This window comes from Colossoma macropomum, unplaced genomic scaffold (assembly GCF_904425465.1).
Source record: "Colossoma macropomum unplaced genomic scaffold, Colossoma_macropomum, whole genome shotgun sequence".
NCBI classification, from domain to species: domain Eukaryota; kingdom Metazoa; phylum Chordata; class Actinopteri; order Characiformes; family Serrasalmidae; genus Colossoma; species Colossoma macropomum.
The window spans coordinates 9673376-9686587 of NW_023494806.1; the positions used below are offsets into that span (position 1 = coordinate 9673376).

Below are 13212 nucleotides of genomic sequence, written 5' to 3' on the forward strand. Positions count from 1 at the left end.
ATGCAGCAGCTCAACTGCTCCAGTAGTTCACAACTCACTGATGCCTTTCCAGTATGTATAGCCAGCAGTGCTGTTATGGGGCTGTGTTTGGTGCTGGGGGTCCCTGGGAATGTAGCAGCGCTGAGGATTCTTGCCCAACACTTGAAGGAGAACAGCTTCACCATTAGACTGATGCTGAGCCTGGTGGTGTCAGATCTGCTGAATCTTCTTACCATCCCGGTGTGGATCTGGGCTCTTCTGCATGACTGGATCTTTGGCACTGTTGTGTGCAAGATCATCTCCTACATTGACTATTGGTGCGCCTACTGTAGTGCACTGTGTGTGACTTTTCTGAGCGTTCAGAGATACATGCAGGTGCTCCATCCTCAGAAATGGGCTAAACTTGGAACCAGAGGAGAGAATGGCCTTTTGTGTGGAATATGGATCCTGAGTGGAGCGTTGGCTTCATATGCTCCAGTTCAGCGTGATGTCGGATGCGAGCAATATGGATTCCAGTACTGCTACCAACACTTTAGGAATGATACAGACAAAATAACCACTTCACTTGTGGAAACACTTCAGTTTGTGATCTGTTTCTTCTTGTTGGTTTTCTTCTACTATCGTCTTTACAGAAAAGTAAATGAGTTACCGTTCTTTAGCAGCAACAGAATGACAAAACTGGTGACCAGAATCGTCGTGGCATTCTTTGTATTCTATGTCCTGGTTCCTGTTATCAACATCTTACTCATCATTTCAGTTTTACTCAGGAATAACCACCTGTCCAAAACCGCAGGCCTTTGTAGCATAATGGCCAGAGTTCCGACATTTCTGAACAGTTGTGTGAACCCTTTCCTGTACACATTTTCTTTTAGAGAGCTTCACTCTAGCAGTCCTGTGATGGAGAACACTTAAAACCCCTGTTCTGTTTGAACTAACTGCGTTTTTACTGAGGTAGGTTGGTAATGTTATATTTGACAAAGACATATTTTGTCTCCTCCTGTGTAACTAATCAGAAGTATCAGACCTTGAAACATTTTAAAAGATTGTTCTTTCTGCATGATTTGATCTCTTAACTTTCTTAGCAGAACCCAAACATCAAAAAAATGTATCAATGCTTAGTTAACCAACTGAGATTGAATACAAGGGACTTATGAGATTGTGGCTTCAATGACAAATGTATCAAATCTGAATTTTTCCTCAATAGTAGTCATTGCAGCAAATGTGTGACTATAATTTTTTTATTGTACATAAGTATATTTTACCCAGTAGTTAAGTACAAACTATTTTTTCTAACATTTCATTTTGTTTTAAGGAGGAACATGTATTAGTGAAATCAAACTCATTATAACTTTTTGCGCATATCTGATTTGTCATGACAAATTATACCAAGCAACACAACAATGTCATATTACCATTACTGTTCTGTAACTGGTGGTACGGTGGCGCAGTGGATAGTGCTGTCGCCTCACAGCAAGAATGGCCTGGGTTTGATTCCCGGCCGGGCGACCTGGGTCATTTCTGTGTGGAGTTTGCCTGTTCTCCCCGTGTCTGCGTGGGTTTCCTCCGGGTACTCCGGTTTCCTCCCACAGTCCAAAACCATGCAGTCAGGCTGATTGGACATGCTAAATTGCCCCTAGGTGTGAGTGTGTGTGCGATTGTGTATGTCTGTCTGTCTGCCCTGCGATGGACTGGCGACCTGTCCAGGGTGTATCCTGCCTTCCGCCCTGCGACAGCTGGGATAGGCTCCAGCACCCCACCGTGACCCAGAAGGATAAGTGGTTTAGATGATGTATTTATGTATGTATGTAAATCTATTTTTCTAGTTGTTCACACAGAGCTCACAGAATTTATACATCTAAATATATGCTACATAAGTAATATAGGGTCAATAAGCACTTTTTTCATAATAAAAGTACTGCCTTATGTTCTCTATATTAGTCTACCTATCCACCTTAGTCCTACACCCTGTGTTAGGGTTGGGCTTTGAGTGGCTTTTGAACAGAACTTCCTGCAGTGTGCCAACAAACTATTTATGTTAAATATGTTAAATGCTAATGACATCCTAATGTGAGAGAACTGTGGGATGTTTTGGGGATGTTTGAATGCTTTTGTGCTGAAGTTTGTTATTGATCTATCAACAGAAACCTAAACCGGCATGACAGAGGCTTCTCTTTATGGCCCACGCTAATTACTTATACTAATAAAGTTATTTCATCTTTTTAACGTTGTTCGCTTGGTTAGATACAGGCATGATACCGTAAAGCAATGCCATTACTCAGCAATGTTTAGTGTATAAATCTTTTCATTTGCTTTTTTTTTAATGAATGCTAGGAAAATTCTCAGATGTTAGCAAACTAGCAGGATTAGCTCAGCATTATGTTGGATTTTGATGTCAGCTCCAGTCTAAATGAAGACATTTTAAGCCAGTAACAGGCATGTAAGCAACGTGTTCGTTCCTATGTCACAGTTTTTAAGTAACTTCTTCTGTGAAGGCTTTAACTTAAACTTTATTATTGGAGGGTTAGCCTGCTAGGTTTCTGCTAACCTGCTAAGCCTGCTGTAGTGAAGGCAGAATATATCAAGTTACAGAGAATAAAATGTGTAAACCTGTTAAAGACAGCCTGTTATCAGCAACCTGATATTCAACCGGCAATTCTTCATTTGTGTGGTTTTTATAGGCGCAGATTTCAGCAAAAACAACTGGGCTTATTGTGATTATGAAGCCATGTTCAAATGTCCTTTGAAGCACTTTGTGTTCCTGAGAGGTTTATGCCTGTAACATTCCGGTTCTTGCAGTACTTTCAGTTTCACTCAGCCATAGTCATATATGCAAAGTGCATGTTGACCCATAAACACTCAGAGACATTTAAGCGGACATAAAACAACAACTGAAAGAATAAGCATGCATTCCTTGACGTAGCTAAAACAGTAATGAACAACACTTCCATTCCCAATCAGATATTTCAGGCATAATCTCAAAATGCAGTGATCACATGAAAAATAAGGTTGAGTGTTCTGTTAAACACTATATAAGAAAAAAGTTGTGTTTACAGACAGGCACTCAATATTTCTTTATTGGGTGACACTTTATTTGAGTGGTTTGTTTTAGATGAAATAAACACTCAACAGACTCTCAGTAACATCAACAGCATCTCAATGATGTAGCAGCAGTGAAAACATTCAGTAGATTATCAAGACTTTTCATTAACTGTGTGAATAAAAGTCTCCTGAATTCAGCTGTTTTTCACTTAATTTGGAGTGCAAATTTATATCTCTAGATGTTGACCTGAGAGGTCACTGAACATGTAAGAGGTAGACTACAGACCATCTCAACATCCTCAACAAGCTGTTATAGACATGCTGCTGACTGGAATTTAACTGGATTAGGTTTTGGTTAAGGTTAGGGTTAGGATTAGGGCTGGGGTTAGGGTTGGATTTTGGGTAAGGTTGGGTAAGGTTAGGTTTTGTTAAATGGAAGTACCATATAAAGTCTGCTTCATGTAACATATCACCAATACATTTACTTAATGTAAGTAATGTATAAACAGTACATCTACAAGAAATTTACTTCAGTCTATTCAGATGCTTCACTACTGCTACTTCACTGATATGCTGTTGATGTGTTACTGATAATCTGTTAAGACTTTATTAATCATCTACAAAGGACCACTCCAGATAAAGTGTTACCCTTTTTTACATTTATTGTTGCATTCACTTTCCAACATGACAATGGCCCAACACCCACAACCAAGACAAAGCAAGAGTGGCTTAAGGATAGGTTTCTGAATGCCCTTGGAGAGACCTGAAAACAACTTTTGCAAATAAATTCGGATTTCCTTAAACGTCATGTGGCACTACTGACAACAAAGAACTTTTATTCTGACACGCTTGTAAGAAAGAGTTCATGAGTTAAGAGTTAATTTGTTGATTTGTGTGGTTGCTCCACCTGGCATTTTATGGGTTCTGGGTGGTAAAATGTATTATCCTGTTTAAAAACGAATTTATAGAAGCTATGAAATGTCAATATACTGGAAGAGGGAGGGGTTTAAAATGATAAGGGCATAACCTATTCAAGATTTAAGTACTCTAAGTTGCAGTAATTAGGCTTTTATCTAGGCTATTATTAAGCAGCTGCATTTTCAGAATCAGGATTGCTAGTTACTAACAGGTAACTTCATTTAAATCTAGAGAGATTTAAGATAACAGTCATTTAAATCCACCATCTCCCTTGATTTTTTACAATTACATTTTCCATAAATGGAGAATTGAATGTTTAGAATATTTAAATGTATTCATTTTTTTTCTCTCACTGCCAATGTTTCTCTCTACAAAGAAAGATCTGTATTTTCCAAGCCTTCAATGCCTTCAGTGCAGGGGAGCACCTTGAAAAAAACAAACAAACAAACAAACAAACAAACAAACAAAAAAAAACAGATTCTTGACCAAATCAAGCCTTACCTCTCTTTAAAGCCGAGATAACTAAACTGCAGCTCTTATTTTGGACATAAAATGAGAACAACCAATTCATAGGAACAGACAATTATACTTTGAACAGTTGAAGGTAAAAGAGGAAGAGGACGACCAGCTACAAGATGGATGGAGACAATCAGAGGAATCATGAATCATCCATTCAGAAGCCTAAAGACTCAAACAGAACACAGGATATTCTGGAGAAACATTGTCCATTTGGTTGGCAGCAGTCAAAAACCGACCTGATGGAACTAAATGCATAAAATGAATGAAATGCCTTTCTCTGGAATTCTCTGAAATTCTCAGTGTCCTAAAAGTTTTTTGCAACAAATAAAATTTTTCAGAGAACGACTGCTGCTGTGTGTTCTATGAGTCGAATGGTTAGTGTTTAGTGTTTTTTTGCATATGCAAACCTGTACTCATGTTATTATAGCATTACCCTGAGCGCTATGAATGCACATCCTGCAGTGTTCTTTTTAGCTGTGCCACCAGCAGCCATATCAGTTACTAACCCTAGACCATGCAGCAGATCAACTGCTCCAGCAGTTCCCAGCCCCCTTATGTCTTTCCAGTAAATGCAGCCACTAGTGCTGTCCTGGGGCTGTGCTTTGTGCTGGGGATCCCTTGGAATGTAGCAGGGCTGAGGATTCTTGTCCAACGCGTGAGGGAGAACAGCTTCACTCTTAGAATAATGCTGTGCCTGGCGGTGTCGGATCTGCTGACTCTCCTTCCCCTGCCGATGTGGATCTGGGCTCTTCTGCATGACTGGATCTTCGGCTCTGTTGGGTGCAAGATCATCTCCTACATTGACTATTGGAGCATCTATTGTAACACATTGTGTGTAACTTTGATGAGCTTTCAGAGGTACATGCAGGTGCTCCATCCTCAGAAATGGGCTAAACTTAGAACCAGAGGAGAGAACGGCCTTTTGTGTGGAATATGGATCCTGAGTGGAGCGTTGGCTTCATATGCTCCTGTTCAGCGTGACGTAGGATGTGATCAATACGGATTCCAGTACTGCTACCAACACTTTAGGAACGATACAGAAAAAGTAGTCAGTTTAGTCTTGGAAATACTACAATTTGGGATGTGTTTCTTCTTGCTGGTTTTCTTCTACTATCGTCTTCACCGAGGGGTCAATCAGTCACCTTTCTTTAGCAGCAACAGAATGACAAAGCTGGTGACGAGAATTGTTCTGGCATTCTTCATCTTCTATATCCTGGTTCCCATCGCCAACATCTCAATTATCATTGCAGTGTTTCTGAAGAATGAAAATCTGTTGGAATCTGTAGAACTTTTTGGTAAAGTGGCCAGAGCTCTGACATTTCTGAACAGGTGTGTGAACCCTTGTCTGTACACGTTCTCTCTTAGAGGGCAGCACCCTAGCAGTCCTGTGACGGAGAATACTTAGGTTCAGCATTACAAAGCAGAATGCATGAAGAGTACATTTTCCAGGATAAATCATGTGTTTCAGCTTAACATTTACGTTACATTTGGTTTTAATTGCTCATTCAGTTCATTCTGGTCTCAATTTCTGACTACTCACACTCTGTGGAAGAAGTGACCTAAAACCATAAACCAACTTGTAAAACATCTTAAACCAATATGGGTTTTTAAAAGTGCTGTTGTACTTGAATTCAGTGCCGAGGCGTGTTTTTTTTATTGTCTTGGGCTTGTCAGTAGTATTTGTCCTTGGACTTGTCTTGGCCTCGGCCTTTAATCTTGCCAAATTTGGTCTCTTTACTCATATCATTGTACCGAATTTCACAATCATGTAAGTTATGGGTTCCTGTCTGCTGTTTCTTGATGTTTTAATGTGGTTTATAGCTTAGTTAAACTTATTTAAACTATACCTCAATTATCTGCCCTGGATTATTTGCAAGTATTTATCCTGATAACTAGCTTCTGTTTTATTTTGAAACATTCTGTGGAATATCTAGCTGAGTTTCCAAGCCAGATACATTCATCACTGTCTGAGGAGGCTAAATCAAATATTTGTTCAAACAGTCCTGTTCTGTCTAAATAGGTTTTTCTACATAGGACTGCATTGCAAATTGTTTAGCTTAATGTTTTATCAACTGATTGTTGTTGAATGTACTCAAAGGCACAATTTGCACACAGCACACTAGTTAACAGTCTTCATAATTTAAGATTGCTAATTTAAATTGATTAGTGATGTTAGGTAGAGGGACGGCACGGTGGTGCAGTGGGTAGCGCTGTTGCCTCACAGCAAGAAGGGTTCGATTCCCTGCTGGGCGACCTGGGTCCTTTCTGTGTGGAGTTTGTATGCTCTCCCAGCATCTGCGTGAGTTTCCTCCGGGTGTTCCGGTTTCCTCTCACAGTCCAAAGACATGCAGTCAGGCAGATTGGACATGCTAGATTGCCCCTAGGTGTGTGAGTGTGTGTGTGTGTGTGTGTGTGTGTGTGTGAATGTTTGTGTCTGTCTGTCTGACCTCTGATGGACTGGAGACCTGTCCAGGGTGTTTCCTGCCTTCCACTCAATGACTGCTGGGATCGGCTCCAGCTCCCCCCATGATCCATAAGAATAAGCGGCTTAGAAAATGTGTGTGTGTGTGTGTGTGTGTGTGTGTGTGTGTGTGTTAGGTAGAGGGCCTGGGTTTTCAGTAGTTTCCAACTTCTACCTATCCACCTTAGTCCTACTCCCTGTGATGCTTTGAGTGGCTAATGGACAAAACTTCCTGTAAAGTGTAAATAGACTATATTTGTTAAATATGTTAATTGCTAATGACGTCCTAACATGATAGAACTGTGAGGATAAATAAAAATGTAAATATTTATTACTGTTTGAATGCTTTTGTGCTGATGTTTTTTATTGATCTGTCAACAGAAACCTGAACCTGCATGAGAGGGGCTTCTATTTAGGGCCTACACTAATTACTTATGCTAATAAATTATTTCATTGTTTTAATGTTGTTTGCTTGGTTAGATACAGGCATAAAACCTTAAAGCAATGCCATTACTCAGCAATGTTTAGTGTAAAACTTTTAATTTACTTAATTTATTTTGAATTCTCAGATGTTAGCAAACTAGCAGGATTAGTTCAGCATTATGTTGGATTTTGATGTCAGCTCTAGTCTAAATTATTATTTCTGCAACTGGGCTTTTTCAAGCAGTGATTACGAAGCTATGTTCATTTGTCCTTTGAAGCACTGTGCTTTCTTTATAGGTTTATGCTTGTAGCATTGCTTGTATAAACTCCAGGATAATTTCCGGTGAAATGTTGTCCCTAGAGTTTGATGTACAACGGACAACATTAATAAACAAAAATAAACACAACACATACAAGTACTTCATCAAAGCTGCCCATCCATGGCACCATCTTGGTCTTCATGCTTCCTAGGTTCCATTTTCAATGATTTAATGTTCAATCTAATGTTTGAGCATGATGGTGAGGTATTGGTATAATCTCAAATGAGCCAGATTGCTCTTTCCTTATTTAAATATTCTTTGTCCGATCAACTAACTCATATTGTTTTTACCAACAGTGTTACAGTTGTATGTGAATGCACTTTATATTTGATGAACTTAGAAAATAGAAAATAGAAAAATAGAATAGAAAATAGAAAAAAAAATAAAACAATAATTGTGGCATGTGCTAAGGTTTTGGCACCCTTCCATTTGTATACTCTCATAGCTTAACTCGTAATGCCTTAATTGACTAATTAGCACTGGGTTGGCAGGTCAAGAATCATCGTTAGAAATTGTCAGCTGATTTTAGGATTTAAAATTTAGAATTTATTCAGGGCATAATAACTTCTGGCTTGCAGTTTCCACTGTAAGTGTCATTTAGAAATGGCAATTAAGGCAAACTATGGAAATCAAAGTAAGATCTGGAAGACCAAGAAAACTCTCAGATAGGACTGTTTGTATGCTGGCCTGAAAGGCAAAGCAAAACCCCTATATGGCAACAAGGGACCTGCAGGAAGCTGACATAGGAACTGTACCTGCAACCTCATCACAAAAGTCCACAACTAAAGTATGAAAAACAACATCTCAATAACAAGATGCATTTTAGATACAGAGAGACAAAGTAGAAATGGACCTTTTGGGCCACAATAATAAAAGTAAGACCTGAAAATACTGACTTGCTTGTCTGACCACAATACACGTTTCCACCATGTGATGGTCCATCTTGGATGCCTCTGAGCCCAGAGAAGTTGACGGTGCTTCTGGACATGGTTAACATAAGGCTTCCTTTTGGCAAAGTTTAATAGGCACTTGTGGATGTAACTATGCATTGTAGTACTTGACAAGTGGTTACATCACTTATAGATGAATAACAGGTCTTGATGCAGTGCCGTCTGAGGGATCGGAGAGCTCAGTTATTCTGCTTAGGCTTGTGCACTTACCCTTTACATATTCAAATTCCTTGAATCTTTTAATCATGTTATGCACCATAGAGGGTGAAATATCCAAATCTCTCCCTATCTTTCCTTGAAGGACATTGTTTTTAAACATTTCGATAGTTTTCTCACACATTTGAAGGCAAACTGGCGATCCTTAGCCCATCTTTGCTCCAAAAGGACTAGACCTTTCCTGGATGCTGCTTTTGTACCAAATCATGACTATAATCACCTGTTGGCATCACAAGTTTAAAATCACATCATTATTTAATTGTTTTACCTCATTACTAGCTCTTAATTGCCCAGACCCAACTTTTTTGGAATGTGTTGTAGGCCTGAATGGCAGGAACAAATGTATATTTACAAATGAAGTGTTAACCAGACAAAACATGAAATATCTTGTGTTCATGATGTCAGCAATGAAATACAAGTCCAAATAAATTTTGGAAAACACTGCATTCTTTTTTTTTTATCTGCATTTTTCACACCGCCCCAACTTTTTCTGGTTTGGGGACATACAACAGAACAATGACCAAAACACGCCTGAATATCCACCATGAACTACTTCAAGGAATGCAAGCTGAAGGTTTTAGAATAATCCACATATGCAAACATAAATCAAAAAAGAGTTTTTGGGCTGTGATATCTGGCAAAGGGAGTGTTGCTAAACACTGTCTTAGTAATAAGAAACTTAAAATTGCCATTTACTTTCTTTCTCTGATTAGCCTTGTTTCCAACATACCAACATCAATTTTGCATATGTAAATTCATACAGAGGAAACAAACAAGGAAACAAATTTGAATAGTTCCACAAAACACCAGATCAATGTCTCTGCTGATGTCTTTATCTCAAACTCTCACTTCTGCAGGTACGTCTGCACTACCAGTGAGCACATCAGCATCTAACCATGACTATGAAGTAGATCAGCTGCTCCAACAGCACACTGCCCACCAGTCCGGATGGAATATACAGTGACCAGTAGTGTACTGAGGGTCCCTGGTCATGTAAGTGTATTTGTGTTTCCAGTGAGGTGCTTGGAAGAATTTAGTATCAGAGTGAGGACATTTACTTGAAGGTTTGCATTTTTGTAGTTCACTGTATAAAAATAATAATAAAAATGTAGCTTATTTTAAAAATAAAATCAAATAAAAGAAGTTCATTTATAACCCCATTTCCAAAAAGAGTTGGGACCTTGTGCAGAATGTAAATAAAAATAGAATGCCATGATGTGCAAATCATGCAAACCATATTTTTAAAGGAAAATAGTACAAAGACAACATATCAAATGTTGAAACTTAAGAAAGAAATTTTATTGTTTTTTGAAAAATATATGCCCATTTTGAATTTGATGCCAATAACATGTTCCAAAAAAGTCAGGACAGGGGCCTGTTTACCACTGTGTTTCATCACCTCTTCTTTTAACAACACTCTGTAACTGTTTGGGAACGGAGGAAACACTGCTGTAGTTTTGAAAGTGAAATGTTTACCCATTCTTGCTTTATATAGGATTTCAGCTGCTCAACAGTTCGGGGTCTCTTTTGTCATATTTTTCATTTCATAATGCCCCAAATGTTTTCAGTAGTGACAGGTCTGGACTGCAGGCAGGCCAGTTTAGCACCTGGACTCTATTACTACAGAGCCATGCTGTTGTAATACATGCAGAATGTGGTTTGTTATTGTCTTGCCGAAATAATCAATCAACATGTTGCCAAAACATGTATATCATTCAGCATTCACAGATGTGCACATCACCCATGCCATGTGCACTAATGCACCCCTATACCATCATGAATACTAGCTTTTGAACTGTGCACTGATAACAAGCTGAGTGGCCTTTAGACCGGAAGACACAGCGTCCGTGATTTCTAAAAAGCAATTCAAATGTTGATTCGACGGACCACAGAGCACTTCTCCACTTCTCCTCAGTCCATTTTAAATGAGCTCGGGCCCAGAGAAGGTGGCAGCATTTCTGGACCCTGTTTATATGTGGTTTCTTCTTTGCATTTTAGAGATTTGACTTGCATCTGTGGATGCAGTGACAAACTGTTTTCAGAAGTGTTCCTGAGCCCATGCAATGATTTCCACTACAGAATCATGTCTGTTTTTAATGCAGTGCCATCTGAGGGCCGGAAGATCACGGCCAGCAAATACTGACTGACTTGATATTCCTGGTTTTTGAATAAGCTGTAGATGAGTTGGTAGTATCAGGCTCTGAAATGTGACTACCCTGAGGTTGTGCCATTGGCTAACTCACTTGACCTCCATTGCCCATCTAGACACATGGTACAAATAGTTAAACATAACTGTAGGTGGGTTGTTCACAATAGCCTCATTTTTGCATATGCAAACCTGTACTTAGGAATTACAGCATCACTATGACAGCTATAACTGTACATCCTGCATTGTTCTCTTCAGTTGTGCTGGCAGCAGCCAAATCCACCTAACCCTCAATCATGCAGCAGCTCAACTGCTCCATTAGTTCCCAGCTCACTGATGCATTTCCAGTATATGTAGCAAACAGTGCTGTTATGGGGCTGTGCTTTGTGCTGGGGGTCCCAGGGAATCTATCAGTGTTGGGGATTCTTGTCCGACGCTTGAAGGAGAACAGCTTCACCATTGGACTGATGCTGAGCCTGGCGGTGTCGGATCTGCTGACTCTCCTTCCCCTGCCAATGTGGATCTGGGCTCTTCTGCATGACTGGATCTTTGGCTCTGTTGTGTGCAAGATCATCTCCTACATTGAATACTGGTGCATCTACTGTAGTGCACTGTGTGTGACTTTGATGAGTGTTCAGAGGTACATGCAGGTTCTGCATCTTCAGAAATGGGCTAAACTTGGAACCAGAGGAGAGAACGGCCTTTTGTGTGGAATATGGATCCTGAGTGGAGTGTTGGCTTCATATGCTCCTGTTCAGCGTGACGTAGGATGCGAGCAATATGGATTCCAGATGTGCTACAAAAATTTAGGAATGATACAGACAAAGTAATCATTTCATTTGTGGAAGCAATGCTGTTTGTGATCTGCTTTTTCTTGCTGGTTTTCTTCTACTGTCGTCTTCACTGAGGGGTTAATCGGTCACCTTTCTCTAGCAGCAACAGAATGACAAAACTGATGACAAGAATCGTTGTGGCATACTTCATGCTCAATATCCTGATTCCCATTTCTAACATCTTAGTTGTCATTGCAATGTTACACAATAATCAAAGTCTGTTCAAAACTGCAAACATTTTAAATATGATTTCCAGAGCTCTTGTATTTCTGAACAGCTGTGTGAACCCTTTTCTGTACACATTCCCTCTTAGAGGGCAGCAGTGTTGCAGTTTTGTGACAGAGGACACAGAATAAGAGATGTTTCTTACTGAGTTGGATGCTTTGTTAAGGCAGTCATAGTTGTCTGTATGACATGCTAAATTCATCCTTTTAGCTAGTAATAGTGAATACATGAAAGGTGGTTTTCTTTTCATGTTTGTCTAAAAGTATGCCTTGTCTCCTCTATCCATCTCGTATCGGAAATATCAGACCTACTTGGAATATTTAAATTCTGAGCTGTTAACTAAAAGAATCAAACATCAAAAGTTTATCAATTTTGAAGATTCTTTTAAAATAGTTTGCTGCAAATGTTGTTTATTTATCTCTTTTTTACTTCAAAAATCAACAAAACATCACTTGGCCAGGGGTGCCCAAGCTTTTGTGTACAGCTTACATACAATATAAGTCATTATATAATGTATAACTAACTGAAAAAAGCAAAGAAATTCTGTTTGAAAATGTGTATACTAAGTTGATACCACAATTGTATTTTTAAGTAGAAGAAGACTTTTATTACTTGAGTTTGACAATGTATTTATTCTTGTTTTGTAAATTAAAAACATTGAAACAAATGTATGGATATGCTTTTTGAGCTTCTATCAGTGCAGCCTGCAGTGATACACATTACCACAGCTCTGTCCCCTCAATTAGTGCCATTCGTTTTTTCCACTTTCTCACATAACCTCACTTAAAAGTGAGAAACTTAAAGTGGCCATTGTAATTCATTTTCTTTCCTGGTGGAAATTCATACAGAGGAAACAAACAATGAAACAAATGTGAACAGTTCCACATAAAAACACCAGATTGATGTCTGTGACGATATCTTCATTTTAAACTCTCACTTGTGCAGGTACATCTGTGCTACCAATGACCACATAAGCATCTAACCATGACTGTGCAGTATTTCAGCTGCTGCAACAGCACACTGACTACCAGTGTCTGGATGGAATACACAGTGACCAGTAGTGTACTGAGGGTCCCTTGTCATTTAAGTGTACTGGTGTTTCCAGTGAGGTGCTTGGAGGAATACGGTATCAGAGTAAAGACATTTACTTAAAGATCTGCATTTTTGTTGTTCGCTCTATAGA

At 39.1% G+C, this 13212-nt stretch overlaps 2 protein-coding genes and 1 pseudogene across 2 annotated transcripts; all 3 read left to right on the forward strand.

Moving 5' to 3' along the window:
* On the forward strand, positions 1-891 carry LOC118827654 (C-X-C chemokine receptor type 2-like). Its single transcript, XM_036599094.1, has one exon. The coding sequence runs from the start codon at positions 1-3 to the stop codon at positions 889-891; it is 891 nt and encodes a 296-aa protein (XP_036454987.1).
* Positions 892-4969: 4078 nt separating this feature from the next.
* Positions 4970-5969, forward strand: LOC118827622 (atypical chemokine receptor 2-like). Its single transcript, XM_036599055.1, has one exon. It carries the CDS (start codon positions 4970-4972, stop codon positions 5858-5860), a length of 891 nt encoding a protein of 296 aa, XP_036454948.1. The 3' UTR covers positions 5861-5969.
* A 5298-nt stretch (positions 5970-11267) lies between these two features.
* LOC118827655 lies at positions 11268-13011 on the forward strand (annotated as a pseudogene).
* The last annotated feature ends 201 nt before the right edge of the window (positions 13012-13212 follow it).